Source organism: Corylus avellana, chromosome 9 (assembly GCF_965113065.1).
Source record: "Corylus avellana chromosome 9, dhCorAvel1.hap1.2, whole genome shotgun sequence".
Lineage (NCBI taxonomy): Eukaryota > Viridiplantae > Streptophyta > Magnoliopsida > Fagales > Betulaceae > Corylus > Corylus avellana.
The window spans coordinates 2334629-2351731 of record NC_142498.1 but is presented as its reverse complement, the minus strand read 5'-3'; the positions used below and the strand labels follow the sequence as shown (position 1 = coordinate 2351731).

The following is a 17103-nucleotide window of genomic DNA, read 5'->3' as shown; positions in this document are numbered from 1 at the left end:
AGAATCATATGGTCTCTACCTTTTCATGAACTATTAATTATAAATGTTGCAATATTCTACTTAGTGGGGCTTAATTTATCATTTCTTTTAGATGCCTTGGATCAAGTGAGTCATGCAAAGATCCAAAAGGCATACAACTTTGTTTGGGAGTGAAAGATAATGTTGGTGGCCTACTCCCTTAAAAGCCAAAATACTTTCAACTTGATTTGAAGCACAAATGTCTTTTTTAAATATGTGTGATATTTTTGGGATTGGAAAATACAGACAAGACCCCAACCTGATTATTTCTATTTCATTAGGTTTAGGGCACATGTTATGTCTCTTCCCTTTCTTTCGTAAACGGTATCCAGATTTCTCATTTTGAAGGGTTAAAGTAGCATTAAAAAAAAAAAGAAAAACACTTAAAACAAGTCACACCAGACAGCATAAAATAGGCGTTAAAAGTAGCATTTACTCTCACCATTCTACCGTACAACTGGATCCCTTCATTCAGGGGATGTGTTTTCTACAGATACCATACAAAGCTCTCATAAAGGGATAGACATCCTTATGTGCAATATTTATACAATCAAAGAGGATATTGCTGCTGCAAGTCAACTTATTCAAAAAATCATGGAGAAAATTGTGGGTCTTTTCTAATAGTTGTGTGTCTCTGCTTTCTTTCCTTTTCCTTTCCCATTCCTTCACATGGATGAACATGCACTTGCTAGCATCCAGCCATCCACATGACCCTAACCACCCCCCTTCATTTTTAACAAAGCCAAGGAGACAAACAAGGGATGGGACCCATATCAGCCCCATACCATACCAATTAAAGCCCAATAATCTCCTTAGTTTCAATTTATGCAGCAACTTCGATCTCATGCCTTTTAAGCAAAGAGTTGTAACAGTAGAAGCAGTAACTTAAGGGCTATAAAAATTGGGGCAGGGGATCCTCATTCCCAAGCCATCAATCAACATGCACAATGACACTAAGAAAAAGACAAAGAATGTCTTGATATTATCTCAGTGTTCATTGAATTCTGTCACATCAGCTCAGCCTTTGCTTTGGTGCTTTTTGTTCTGCATTTTTGGTTTTTGAGGAGTCACTTAATCACAGCCATGTTGCACATGTAGTCTTAAGATATCTGGCATGTTAATTTGTCAATGTTGGAGACAGCAGCAACACATACCAATACAGTCAGAATGTGGGGACTGTGTGCTCCTTGTCATGCAGATGCAGGTGTTTTGATACATGCACCAAAGTTAAAGCATCACACACAAATTAGATAACAAGATGTGGTACCAGTCCCATAAAATAAAAAATTTAAAAAAAAATTAAGGTACAATTTTATAGATGGAGAAGCAATTGATCACACATCAAATTCTAAATCGAGAGAACGGCCCTAATAGTTTTGCTGGAATCTGATGATAGTTATTTTGATGCTTCGATGCTTAAGTTAGTATGATTGGAAAAGGGAGCAAGCTAATAAAAATTGTATAAGAAAGTGTTAGACCACAATGGTGGGTACCTCACTCATGAGTCCCTTCTACTATATTTTATGAGCGTTTTTCAGTGTTTGATTGATAATGGAAGGGTCCATGGGATAACTGATTTGATTATGTGGCATCCACTCCTTTATGCAAGTGTCCCTTAGGGACGAGAATAAAGGGGCGCTAGGAGTTTAAGTAGAAGTGGTCTACATATTGTGGACCCAACATCTCTCTATTGCTTGTGCGTTCGTCCGTCTAGGCTTGGTTGGGTTAAGTTGGTCCATATGGCTTCTTGGAAATGGGCTTGCTTGGACTAACCAAATGGGCCAAGGAGTTTATTCTTGAGTACACCAAGATTAACTAAAACAAAATTTATTGTAAAAAATATTAATTAATATAAGTAACAAAAATAAATGAACAATTAAATATTATTTAATTTTCACTTAAAACATATAGATGTAACTTGTAGTTTGTTATTTGAAGCAATTTTTCATATTTTGAAATGTCTATATATTCATCAACACATTAACTTAAAAGAATAATTCAAATATAAAAATTTGGAAAGAGTAAATTGAAAGAATAAATTCATGCATATCTAAAATTTTCATGTGCCTTGATTTCAATAAAAAATTATTACAATATGTCAATACTCAACTTTCATTTTACTAAACTGATGGACATTGTCACATCAGCCCAATGCGATGAAAGTTAAGTACTTTGAATTACCGATATTCTTAAGATGCGTTTGGAATTGCGTAGACAAAAAAATGCGATTTTAAATCAAATTATAGAAAATTAATTGTTTGGGATTGCGTTTTTAAAAAATTGCAGTTTGAAAATATAAAAATTTGTGTTTTCAAATCGAAGGTAAGGATATTTTTTTAAAAAAGGCACAATTTTAAAGGCTTAATTGTAATTTTAAAGGCCAAATCCTAACGCTTAACTGCGTTTTTGAATATTACGTTTTTGAATCGCTAATTTTCAAATTTCACTTTTTAAAATTACAAACTCAAAAGGATCCTTAGTGGGATTGAGATAAGGCTATGACAGATTTGTAGTGAATATGTTTTTTTGGACCTAGAATTAAACAGGACAACCTTAAAGGCCTAGCACTTGGTCCAATCTACTCTGAAGTTCGTTAATTTATTAGCCCAAAAAGAAGGAAATCCCCATCCTCTAGCGGGCAAGTGACCATATTTGAGGATCCAACCCGGTCCACACTCTGTAATTGGGCTGGGCTTTCCTTAATATCTTGTTTATTTTACTCAGGCTCAAGGGGTTTTGGGCTTTTCCTCTGTACGCTTGGATGCTCGTTGTTTTCATTAACTCGTTTAGAATTCAACATTATTGTTTTGTAAGGGATATTTTAGTCAATCCGAGGTGGGTAGGAAAAACAAAAAATGGGAAAAATATCTCCTAAATATTAGGATAAACGTCAATTTAATTGAACAATTTCGACGATAAAGTGAATATAACAAATTGATCTTGAATATTCAGGACATTGATTATAAAAAATATTTTAAAAAAAAATTACAAAATGATCCTATATATACATTAGAGTAGGTATATGGAATCAATTTTTAATTTTTTTTTTAAAAGGGAAAATCATTCCAGTCTCATTAATTGATGAAGGATCACAAGCATACAGCTCTTACATCACAGAGCAAAAGCTCTAAGAAAATCATAGCCGAAGCTACAAGGTTACAAGTCATAGATATATACATAGCAATTTGACATTTAAGACCTATTTATGACATCAAAATCCGCTAACCCATGACTAATCTTCAGTTGTAACAACCAGGTCTGCTCTAGACAAACTCAATCCGATACATAGGTAGCAACATCCTCTTGTCGAAACTCATCATCATCGGCTTGCAAGCCAGGAAATTATTCACATCCTCAACTCAACAGGTCAGGACCACAAAATATAGGGAAAATAGAAAATACAGGAAAAAATAAAGAGAAGGTACAAAAGCCCACAAAACACCACTGAAGGAAGGCTGCCGGATGATTCTAGCCAGAGCATGAAAAAACCACACACAAGTGCATGCGAGTTACGATCCGTCGCAGGGTTGTCGGAATCAGAAGCGGCAGGTGCCGTTTGAAGCGAGTAGGGCCGGTGCGTGCGATGGAGGGGCACATGTTGAGGTAGGTCTAACAGATGGACGTAGATCGAACTTAGAACAGTCCAATCCAAGAGCCCCCATCAACCCCGAAAAAAGATACGGCAGAAATTGTGAACGGCACACCCGGCGCGGTGGTGTTTGAGCCTATAACAAAAGAAAATTAAGCAAAAAGAAAAAGGGGGAGAGGGGGAGGGGGAGAACAACCCCCCAGCTGTGCGGCGCTCTCTGCTAGGGTTTTTCTCCCCTTGATGCTTAAGTTAGTAGGTATAACTCAACCATTATCTATAACCCCTCTTATTTTAAATTATTGTTTGGAACTTTTGACAATTTTTTTTAATGAATATGAAAGAATATAGTAGAATCATAAAACAATAGACTACCCCCACTTAGAGATTCAACCCAGTTTATTAATTGATATATTCAAAATGTATGTGCGTTTTTAAACTACATTTGAGAATTACATTCATTTTAAACAGATATCAGTTTAATAGACTGAGGTGGAAAAAAAATTTCTCAAACTCGATTTAGAGAAAAACTTTGTCCCCAAAGTACTGGATATATCGATCCCTACAACACCAAACAAACAATTAAATACAAATAAAAACATCATTAACAAAACCTCACAATCAGACCACCTATTTCTCAGCACGAGTTTGAATACCTGCTAATTAAAACAATATTTTTAGTGTAGAACTAAAATGGTAGACAGTGGACCATATGATTTATTGGGTTTTCTTAATTAGGGTTTTGTTGGGTAGTGTGGTTGGCAAGAAAGTGTAAGGACATACCAAGATAAAGAGAACACTAAAATTAAGTATGCTTTGTTTGCAAGATGCGCATGGTTGGTTGTGTGGTTGGCTTAAGTATGCCTAAACTTGTGGGATATTTACACATGGTGGGGTTCCTTTGCTTTGCTTTGTTTTGTTTAGTTTTTTCTTTTGAGTCAAAAATGGTTAACTCTTGATAACTATTCCATATTGTGTTTGGTGTGAACAATCCAATATATTTTAGTATATTTGATTTGAGAGAAATACATATGTATTTTTTACATCTTTTGTACATTTGTTGACCATCCCGGTATAGTTTTTATGCAAATCAACCATTGGATTTGTAAAAGAAATGGCTGGACTGTAGATGTACATGTAGTAGGTCTCTGAATCTGATTATCAATTTTCGAATATGAGATTTTTGAGTTCCACTTATTTCCAAGAGTCGGGAAGGAGTTATATTTCTTTCCAAAATACCTTTTTCCAAAATATTCAACTAAACTGAGAAGTAAATTATAGAGACAATGTTGAATTATTAGTAATCCCAAAAATTTAAGGTGATTGATAGAAAATGATAAATTTAATAATTAATTAATATTACAAGAATCTCATATAGTTGAATTCTCTAGGCAAGTCAACAATGATTTTCGTTTGGTTAGTAATATGAAAAGAATGAGAATTTTTTTTGGCAGATTCCTTTGGAAAAGTCACTAATTGTTTAAAAATGTTTATTTATAACTCATGTTAAGGGTATATTTAACTTAATTTCAAAATAAATTAAAAATTGAATAAAAATTGGTTGTGCAACTTTATAAGTATTTGACAAGGTAAAAGAAGATTCCATTATTGCTTGTAGCCTTAAAGCATTAGAAAACTCCAAAGGAAACCGACACATGTACAACCGTTGGGTCAATCACGCTTTCCTATTTTTTTCTTAATTTTTATTTAGGAAAGTTCTGAGCTTTGAAATTTTTAATTTTTTTTTTTTTTTTCTGAGCTTTGAAATTAAGTTAATGACATCTCTACCCTAAGAAAAGATCAACTAGATATATGCATAGGTGCTTTCAAGGGTATTGGGCATCATTAGGCAAATAAAATTATTTGGGGCATAATGAATCAGGGAATCTAAAAGGACAAATATTTGAAATACTATAATTTTTTTTTTTTTTTTATAAATTTATTTGTTTAGTGGATAACAGGCTTTTATAGTAAAAGCCGGAGTACTTCGCCCCAACTAGATGTCAGGAACACCATGCAATGTGACTCACCAAATGACTCAAACCATAGGCCTAAGAGGCACCAAGGCCAAGTGACTTACCACTTGAGCCAACCTCTCGGGGTTATGCTATCAGTATTATTACATTAAGATTTCATATAAGGATATTATTATCATTTTACTAAAATAAAACTTTATTTTTCTTTTTTCTTTTTTTTGGGGGGGCTGAAAAACAAACTTTTCTTATGTTTTGCAAATATGAACGCTGACAATTTTATTTATTTATTTTAATATTAAAATCTCTAAATTTCTTGATAATAACTATGGATTTGCATAGCTCATAGGTGGATAGTGCTTCAGAAATCAATGGTCATAATTCTCCATCCTTTTTTGTGAAACAATGAATATCATTTTGCCGTGGCATTTGATTTATAGCCTATCTTTCAAGATTATTGAGAATCCTAAACCAAATATTGAATCACAGTCAACAATTATACAATCAACATTTTGATATAAATGGTGGTGACCAAGTCCTTGTCGTAGACGGGCTTATTTGGCAACGCTTTTTACGGCTTTTTAACAAAAAAAAAAAAAACAAAAACATTAATCATAAATAACTTAAATTTTTATGTCACATCATAATTAAAAAATAAAAACAAATGCAGGGTCTAAAAAATTTTGCCAAACAAATCATGGTCCGAGGCACCAACCCCACATGCGAAAAATGTAGGCCTAGACTTGTTAGAATGTTGTATTGGTAAGTAAAACTTGTTGCACTATTCAACCCTAAGAAATTAGTATCTCCTTTGTGATAAAAGGGCACATGATTGGACTCAGGGACCAAGTCCGAGTCTTCAAGTCATACACAAGTTGATTTCTTTTCTTTTTTTTTAATTCTTTTTTGTCGATTGCCATTTACTTTGACTACAAAGACTTCAAACGCTTTATCTTCCCCGTACATTTTTTTTATGATCAACGTAATCAATGGAGATTAAAATTTTCCCTCAACTTCGAAGCTCACAATATTATATATAGACTCACACCTCCATATTAGGATTGTAAATGAGTTGAGCCAGTTAAGTATTGATTGTTTGAGCTCGGTTCATTTAAAAGTAACTCAAGCTTCCAAATTTGGGCTTGCATCGGCTCAACAATTAAGCCTAAATGCTTGTGTGACTCAATAATTATTTGGGGTCAATTAACTCCAAAAAAATTATCTACTTACAGAAAAATCAAATTACTATCGGTTTATATTTATAAAACCTTTTGTAATAAAAAAGATTGTAAATTGATTTCTTTATAAGTAGATAACTTTTTTGGAGTTGGTTGCCCTCAAAATAATTTTACTTTTGAGGAGTTCTTCAAAAAGTTTCCGCTTCATCACCAAAATTATTGTATTTTATTCTGCTTTACTTAATTTTAGTGATTGTCTATGTAGTTGCAATATTTTTGAATTGGTTGTAATTGTTGGGAAAACACCTATTCATCCTCCTCTATATGTTATTTGGGGGTCATTGGATGTTTAATTCTCACATTATTTTCAAAATTTTGAGATTGAAAAATAAAAACAAAATATAATTAGAATTAGTGACTTTCTTTTCTTTTGGTAAATTGGGAGTGTTGAATTACCCTAACAGTTGTGGCAGGTCAAGGCCGTACCCTAAAACTGCATAGCAAGAAGGTGTTTGGAGATAGTGGGTGGCCGTACCCTAAAACTGCATAGCAAGGTGGTGTTTGGAGATAGGGAGACCCACCTGATGCTTCTCTCTAGTTGGATAATATATATATATATATATATATATGCAGTTTATTTTCTTTAATTTCTACGCCCCCATGTCACCACATGTTTGAGAAATTTACCAGCAAAAAATATGTGAAATATGACTTAGTATAATGCTTCTAGTACCAAAGTAGATGCAGTAGATGTTGAACTTAATAAATGAGTTTGACCTAAAAGGGTGGAGAGAGAGAGAGAGAGAGAGAGGGTCAAATTCTAGATTTCTGTGAAATAGTCTTCTACCCAATATAACTGTTATAATTACATAACATGACGTTTATTACGTCAGTCATTAATTAACTTAATATTTAGGTTATGAATTTGTTGAAGTGTTACATGACTGACATAATAAATAACACGTTTATTAATATTTGATGCGATAATATGATTGATAACCGTAATTATTACTATTAAACGAAAGCACTTGTATGTCAAATTTCATTTCATTTACACAATATTTACAAAATTATGCCTATAATACAAAGAAACGGACCGTCTCGATTTTAAATGAAATGAAAAGTATTCATTTAATAAGACAAATTTACAATAATGCAGTATACCCTATTGAAATTTATTAACGGAGGATGGCAAAACTTTCATTTAACAGGTAGGAGGTTTAAAGGGACCATTCAAAATAATTTTCAGTGGACAATTCCCTATGTCCTGAAGCCTTGAAAAATGGACTTATTGCTGGCAGGCCATCATTGGTTCGAAAATCAACTCCAAATTTGATATTGTTGCACAATTATTACACCCAATCCACCAAGAAAGAATGATGGGTTCTGGATTTATTATCCCACACAGCTCAACACAACGTTATAGGCCTCAAACAATGAAAGCAAGCAGCTTCAATTTTTCTGGAAATTTCTGTTTGGCTTCCAGGAAATTTCACAGATCATGATACTCATCCAATCAGATTTTGGTCTAAGATGGGAGGAAATGGGGGGGGGGGGGGGGGGGGGGGGGGTGGGGAAGCAGTCCAATATGATAGGAAGGACATTTAATATGCAGTCTGAATTTGTACGTAATTTGCCCTTACTTGCAGGTACAAGCTGGAAACCAATCACTCTCACAGGGAGCGGAGGAGGAGCCACCAAATAAAGTGTTTGATAGTGCTAAGAAAAAAGCTTGTCTGGGCCAGCTGGACAATTCAACGGATACCGATGACAAAAGAAGGAAATGGGGCATGGCTGTCTCTTTGTGATCCTCATCCCATGCAATGCTCATAGGATTGCATTGGTGCAATACTTTTGTTCGGAGCCATTTATTTAATTAAATGAACCGCCGAAATGCAAAAAGAAAAAAACAATTGACTTTGAGAGTTTCTCGTAGGGGTTGCCGAACCACCAGAGACGGAGGGAGGGGGGGACCGGGGTGGGCCATGGTCCCCCCCCAAAATAAGGAAAAAAAAATTATAAGTTAAAAAAATAATAAAAAAAAGTAAAATTTTAATTTTAATTTTAGTCATTTGGCCCCTTCCAAAAAAAATATAAAATTGGCCCTACTTTTAAATTTTTTGGCCATATCCAATAAAAATTTTTGGCCCTATTTTTAATTTTGTTGGCTCATACCCACTAAGTTTTTTTTTATTTTTGGCCCTTACTTTCAAATGTCCACTTTTTTTGGCCTTACAGTAGTCTTTAGTTCATAAAAAACAACCAAAATAATTTTTTTTAATAAAAAAAATTCTAAAGAACTGAAAAAAAAAAAAAAAAAAAAAAAAAAAAAAAAAAAAATTGGCTGGCCCCCTTCTATAAAATTTTCTGGCTCCGTCCCTACGAACCACCCTTTAGATTTCTGGTCCATTCTCATAAGGGCGGCTTAACAACTTTTAAACGGTTAATTTGGTCACCTCAGGCCGGCCGTTTGGCAATGGCCAAATCATTATGTTGATCGATCATCTTTATGAGAAACACCGAAAGTCATTTTTTTTTTTTCTTTGTATTATTAGTGTCATCTAAACTGTTTGTTTAAAATGAACGGTGCATACAATACCACGGGATCTCGTCTCCTTGTGGTTGTTTATCAACCATGATGTTCAAAACCTTAAAGCTTCTAAGACATGCTACAACTTGCAATGGAGCGGACGGTTTTGGTGTTGTTTTCACCATAATGGTAATGGGTCAAAACTACGATTAGTTAACAAAACCACATATCAATTGGTCATAAATTCATAATTGTCAGAAAGTAAAAAAAAAAAAATGGTCATAATTGTCAAGCTAGAGTCATTAAGTTTGCAACTTGCAGAGGTGGCCATTTTCTAACTTATCAAACAAAGCTGCTAAAAAAAAAAAAAAAAAAAATTGATTGTCAAATTACCCGAATCACGCGTGGACTCAAATTTCTCCTAAAAAAGAAGTTTAATACATAAAATATTTAATTAAAATGAAAAATGAATTATAGAAACAGAATTTAAACTCAGATCTCTCTTATAATATTATCATAAATTGTCAATTATCTTGAAAGATTAAAAATTAATCTAGCTAGAGTGAGAAACCAATTGAAATCATTGGAGGTTAGATTGAGTTGTTGCTCTACTTCAAGATTTGGTAGTTTTTGAGATACCAAACTACCTAGAGTGAGAAACCAATTGAAAGTGCTTCCTTTACTTCTCAGTAAAGATATGGTTTCAATAATTAGCAAATATATGAACCCTAAAGAGGATCCCAAATCTAGAAAATAAAAAAGGGCCATATTAATTATTTACTAAATAAAAATGTGGTCTTATTCAAAAATAAAAAAAATATTAAGGCGGTCTTTGTCTATAAAATGTTGTCCGACTTCACTTGGATTAATTTTAGTTGAAATTTGACTATTAAAATCAGGATACGTGTTCTTCAACAAGGCATAAGAAACATATGTCATAATTCTAACCGTCTAATTCTAAGTCAATCTACAATTTTATAAATGATTAAATTCATCGTTTTCGCTCAACTTAAACTTTAACAATAAATAATGATTTAATATGGTATCAAAATACAAATTTTTGGGTTTGAATCTTCTGATTAAATTTATTATTTCTTACGTATGAACCGAATCCAACCAAGTTTGTCCAAAGAGCATAAAAGTATATTATTATTATTATTATTATTGAGAATAATAAAAGGAAGGGTCCCTATTGGCTGATCCACACGTTTTGAGACTTTGGGTTTTCCTTCGTAATTGGCGCAGTCAAATTTCAAAGAGGCTGAAGAAGATTACAATTCAAACATACGATGCTTTACCCTTGACTCCTAATTTTTTTTTTCACTTGCCATTGAATACATGCACGAAATGTATCGCCAGAAAAATATAAGGAAATTTCAAAGCCACTATTTTTCTTTGACGAAATTTCTCACCTTAATTTCCAATGTTTATAGATTACAATTATATCTACTCTTTTTATATTTATATATGAGAAATTTTGTAAATTAATTTGTACTTGGAATTATCTGGCCTCAAATCTCACAGACCAATTTTACTAGAGACCCTTGACTGTACTTTTATTTTGTAGGAATACTATAGATGTACAAAAATTTCACTTACAGCCCGATCATGAAGAATTATCGCTGACAAACAGTAATGCAGACCAAAAATTACATCAACAACAATTATTTTAATTAGGTTAAGACAAAAGGTTTTCCATTTTTAACGAAACATTATGTAATACACCAAATGGCTAGGTGTTTGGAAAGAATAATGTCCTGTCGTTGTTCTAAGATCACTATTTTAATTTAAAAAATCCCTTTTTTTTTGTTTTTGTTTTTGTGAATAGACATCCTTAATTGATAATAAAACAAATCTTTTTCACATGGGTACGTCGGTCGGAAAGAAACCAATTCTACGTACCCTACAAATACGAAGTAGTCCTATCACACTTCACACGTACCCCTACCTTACCTATCTCAACATTATTTCCTATTGTTTCACCTCAAGTGAAAAGGGCAATTTTTTTATTTATTTTTATTCAAAACTATAAAATTGTTACATTTCTTTTTCTTAAAAAATAGCATATATGAAAAATATATATTTTTTTAATAAAATTTTTCCTAATTTTATTAATATTATTAAAAAAATATGTATTTCTCGCATCGTCAAAAGTTCATAGAAAAATTATGTCTCTTTCTCTAATAATAAACCCATCATAAAATTTGAGGATAGAATAAAATTAGATTATTATGTAAAATGATTTTAAAGAATATATTTTTAATTCAAAATTTGAAAAGTGTTTTGTATTTTTTTTTAAAAAATATTATGTAATTTGAATTATTTGTTAATAATTTTTAAACATTATATTTGTATTTTCAAAGAAGTTCAACGAGCGGAGTCTTTCAACTTGAAGCTCAAGACTAAATTTTTCAGGCAGGAAAGTCTGCCTCCCCCACCCCACCCCTTCACAACGTTTCCTTCCATTGTATAAAAACCCCAATCCTTCACATTTCTCAAACAAAACAAAAACCCTAGAGACCCTTCTACTTTCCTCATCCCACCCCTCACAAACAACAAAATGTCTCCCCAGTCCTCCCCCTTCCCCTCCTGCTTCCGCCCATCCCCCACCACCAATGACGATCACCACCACCACGCTCCTCCGCCGCAGCCGCCGCCCGTCTCCGGCAACGCCAACCTCACCACCTGTCTCTACCACACTCACATCGGCCTCTTTTCCCTCACCTGGTCTCGCTCCCTTCTCACCCACTCCCTCAACCTTAATCTCCTCCACGACCACCACCACCCATTTGAATCTCCTCCTCCGCTTTCTTCTTCTTCTTTTTCTTCTTCTTCTTCTTCTTCCCCATATTCTTTCCAGCTCCACATCGCCCCCTTCATTTTCTGGAAAAAGCACGGATCCAAAAAGCTCAACTCCAACACCCAAATCTTTTGGGACCTGACAAAAGCCAAGTTCCGGTCCGGCGGGCCTGAGCCCCATTCCGGCTTCTACATCGCCGTAGTTGTCGACGGCGAAATCGCGCTTCTCGTCGGCGACTGCACTAAAGAAGCCTACGCCAAAACCAAAGCCCAGAAGCCAAAAAGTTCCCAGGTTCTCGTCCTGAAAAGAGAGCATGTCTTCGCCAACAAAATCTACACCACGAGAGCAAGAATCGGAGGAAAAACGAGGGAAATACGGATTGATTGCGGGTACAATGACGACACCAGGCTCTGTTTCTTCGTCGACAACAAAAAGGTCCTGCAGATAAAGCGCATAAAGTGGAAATTCAGAGGCAACGAGAAAATCGAAGTCGATGGGGTTCCCGTGCAGATCTCGTGGGACGTCTACAACTGGTTGTTCGAGAAAGACAACGACGACGGGCGCGCCGTTTTCATGTTCAGGTTCGAAGAAGACGAAAAAGAGAAAGAGAAGGAGGCGGATTCTTTGAGCGAGAAAAACGGGATGGCTTTGTGCGCGCAACAGAGCTGGAGTACTGGGTTGAGCAGGATCGAATGGAGGAAGATGAGGAAGAGCTTGTCGTCGTCGTCGGTTTCCATGTCGTCGTCGGCGGGGTCTTCCGGAGGAAGCTCCGTGATGGACTGGGCCACCACGGAGGAGAGTGAGTTGGTGGGCCCATCTGGGTTTTCTCTGGTGGTTTATGCTTGGAAGAGGTGAAGTTTTTGCAGAGGTCTCTGTTGTTTTCCGATTTGGTAAATCCTCCATTAATTGATTTAGTTTTCTATCTCACTAACCCCATTTGTTGTTCAACACCTAAACGAATAAAGCAGCTTACAAAGCAGACAATATGAAGCTTCATTCATACATACATAGCTAAATCTAACACCCTCTCTCTCCCTAGTCCCTCCAAACAAATTCTTTTTTCTCTTTCCTGTTGGATTTCTTGTACTTACCAATCACTTGTAAAATACATGTACTCTGTTTTTTTGTAATAAATTTGGTACATTTAAGGTTGTCATTTTTGAGTTCCAAACTCCAATAATTCTTGTCTGAATTGTTATAGCATATTTACTGCTGCAAACGAGAGGTGCCCGAGCATCAATTAATTTTTTTACATTTATTGTTCGAATTCTTTGAATTAAAAAAAAAAAAATGAATGGGGAAGAAAAGAAAAGAGGAAGGCAGGAGGAAGGCTTTGTTGATGGTTTACTTGGGGGATTATCTTTGTGGATTGTGGGTGTGGTCTGAGTTATTCGATCTGGCAAGAACAGTAGGTGCGAACTTGTCAAAGTCTCCGACCATAGGACAAGAGGCATGTGAGGAGGGTCTTTTTCAACATTTCTTTTGGTTTTTAATAAATATTTCTTGGTTTTATGTATGATTATGGACAACCTTAAGACCTACCGTAACAACCAATCTCAACCGCTATATCTATATCTATATATATATTTATTTATTTTTTGTTAAAATGTTCTTGGATGAATAGAGAGGTTCCTTGGAGGGTAAGTTTAAAAGAGGGCAAATCCATGTACGAGGTGAGAAATAGCCGATGTGGTTCGTGGAAACAAAAGAAAACTTGTTTTTGTCTGCTATCTTTTTTTGTCTGCGAAGAATTGGTCAGTTCCGTGACTCCAAATTTTCACAGAATATAAATTCATAATGAACTTATCCTTAAATTTTTATGAAAGACTCACAAATTTTATTTTAAAATTATTTTAACTATTTATTTTTTTAAAATTATTTAAGTTTTTTTCGTTGTATTTTAGTTATTCACTTTATTATTTTATTTATTTTTAAAATTCTATATGAATATTTTGTAAAGAAAAATTAAGTGTGAGTAAATACGATACTAATTCGACAAATTTTTACAATTTTTTTATTCTACGGAGGGGGGCCGTAGGAATAGAGCTCTGGGGACTAGGAGCTAGGGGCTAGGGGCCCTCTAGGCCTGTCCCTACCCTACCCTTGAGAGTTAAGGGTCAAGATTGTCAGGAGTTTTGAAAGAATGGGTGATATAATAATAGAGTCCAGTTGTTAAAGGACGATTATTTGTCAGCATATAATGATATATATATATATATATATATATATATATATTCGAGTGAGACATGCTGTACTTCCACATCTTAATTATATAGTAAATATTTAGAAGAAATTAATAAAAATAAATGAGACATAAAAAATATCATTTATTTATTTATATACAAAATCATTGCGAAAAAGCAAGCAAGTGCCTTTAGTTTAGGTTGTTATTAAAAAAAAACGATAAAAAAAAAAGTTAAATTAAATTTAGACCGACAAAAAAATTATAGAAAATAAATGTTTTCATAAACGCATTCATTGTAATAGAGAGCGTTTATTTTATGGTTTAAATTAAAAATAGTGTATATGTTATTACGTCATTTTAAATTTTTAAAAACCCTAATGTCGTGTGTATTGTTAAATACAATAAATCAAAATCTAAGCAAACTTGGTATCTCCCTCCCGTCTAGCAGTCATCATCTCTCTTTGTTAATGGGATCCTCGAAGGCAATTAATTGGTATGTGTAATGTGTTAATGGCCACATTGCTTCATGTGAAATTAGGTGGAACAAGAATTAATTTATTTCCGCAATATTAGAGGCTGGTCTGGCTACAGTTGCAAGAATTTATTAATTAATATACAATTTCCCACATCCCTTAATGGGTACAATAATTGTCACACATTTTCCAAGTTCTTGACCATATGCTACCAAGACTACAATATGCATGTGAAGTTGGTAACTTCTCTACTGTTACCAACTGTAAGTATCACGGGATTGAGATTTACAGTGTACCGGGCATTAATAGTTCTTATGTAGACCGTTTATTTTAATCGAAGGGTCCAAAATAAGATACATCATCAAAGGATGACTTGACTCAAACTTTCTTTCTTTTTAGTTTCCAATCCCTACTTCTATCATGGATCCCAATCTCAATCTTGATTAAGGGTGTTTAGATGGAAGGTTAAAAATCACCTTGTATTCATTATCTTTTTTTTTTTAAAAGTAAAAATGGTAGGTTAGCACATAGCAACCTCACATGAGGGGCCTAGACGGTGAAAACCGCAAACGCTCCCTCAAATCTAACTAAGTCATAGCTTGACCCAGCCCCACTAAGGCATCAATGAAAATTCAAGGCAGCTAATATTAATCAGATATATGTGGAGATTATTTATTACGGAGATTCAAACCCACGCCCTAATACATACTCTAACTACTTGAAAATTTCCTTGAGCCATTGAACCACCACTATTAATGATTTTTGTTTGTATAGCTTACTAGCAAATTTTCTGCTCTTAATTTCGAATAGGCAAATTCTATATATCTAGTATTCGAACATATGTGGATGAATAGCAAAATATGGTAATGGAGGTACTCCTCTCTTCCTCTCTCTCTCTCTCTCTCTCTCTATATATATATGCTGGAATAAGTGGCTCATATTCTGCTATTGGCCCATTGGGTGTAATTAGTTTATGTGGGTCTGGGAACAAATAAGTTGTGGGGAGTATTTTGGGGTTTTCTAATAATTAGGGTTTTCCTATAAATATGTTATGTTGTAACCCTAAATAATTAAATAGTAAAATATAGCCGCACTATGTTCTGTAGATGTAGGCACATTGTCGAACCACGTAAATCTGTGTCTCAACTCTCTCTTGATCTCTCTTTTTTATTCCATATTATTCATCATTGTTGTGCATGATAACAACAATATATATATAATGTCGTTTCAAGATTTAATCCAAAAAAAAAAAAGTATGCCCGTATGCCATATATAGTTATGGGCATATTACACCCACCCCGCAAGTCCACTAAAATTTGCCCTCAACAAGGTGTAGATGGATGTGACTATTGAAGAAAATGTTAGGTGCTCTTCTGATGTTCTTTTTGTGTCCTCTTATCTTATGTGAAAATTATTTTATAAAAATTAAGTGAGAGAAATAAGAACAACATTTTATTTTTATTTTTTTATAAAATAATTTTCACATAGAATTAGAAGGACACGAAAAAAACACCAAAATTTGTGTATTATCAGTTCATATAGTATAATTTAAGACAACCGTAACTCCATGGTTATCGTTACCTTTACTTTCACACCTGCTATTACCGGTCTACCTAGGGCTGGCAATTTTGACACGACGCGAACACGACACGAAGTTAACAGGTATTGGGTTTGGGCTTATCGGGTTCGGGTTTTAATCGGATATACCCGATTATGACACGATTAAATTCGTGTCTGGCAGGTCGACCCGCCAGACACGTTTAATAAATGGGTCTGGCTGGTCTGGCGGGTCAATCGGGTCTGGCAGGTCAATCGGGTCTGGCGGGTCTTGGGTGACCCGCCAGACCCATTTATTTATTTTTAATTTTTATTTTTTTTTAAAAAACCTATGTCTAAGTTCTAACTAAATTAACCCTAATACTTACCGACTCACTCACGACTTCATGTCACTCTTCACTTCACGACTTCACAGTCTTCACTTCACGACTTCACAGTCTTCACTTCACTGGCCTATTCCTTGTTTTTCCATTACTTTTTCTATGTGGGTCTATATATTAAAACATTATCTTTTAAATCATTATTTATATATTAAAACATTCTCTTTTAAAACGTTTTATTCTTCTTGGATGGTTAAGATAAATTTGATTAGTCCTTTGGCCTAAGAGATTCCTTTATTAAATTATTTTTTCCAATTTTGATTAAGGGCTTTTTTTTTTTAAAAAAAAAGGGGGGGGGTGTCGGGTCGGGTCGGGTTACCTGTTTAGCGCACAAGTCATGTCTGGTCGTGTCTACCTGATATGACCCGGTTATGCTAAACGGGTTAAGCGGGTCGTGTCGGGTTATCCGGATATTTTTCGTGT

At 34.4% G+C, this 17103-nt stretch overlaps 1 protein-coding gene across 1 annotated transcript; it reads left to right on the top strand.

Annotated features, from left to right (window-relative positions):
• Positions 1-11789: 11789 nt before the first annotated feature.
• Positions 11790-13241, top strand: LOC132190008 (uncharacterized). Its single transcript, XM_059604877.2, has one exon. It carries the CDS (start codon positions 11846-11848, stop codon positions 12938-12940), a length of 1095 nt encoding a protein of 364 aa, XP_059460860.2. The 5' UTR covers positions 11790-11845; the 3' UTR covers positions 12941-13241.
• The last annotated feature ends 3862 nt before the right edge of the window (positions 13242-17103 follow it).

Bases quoted from the DNA above. Each gene is read 5' to 3' on its own strand.
- LOC132190008 (XM_059604877.2), top strand. From the start codon at position 11,846: ATGTCTCCCCAGTCCTCCCCCTTCCCCTCCTGCTTCCGCCCATCCCCC.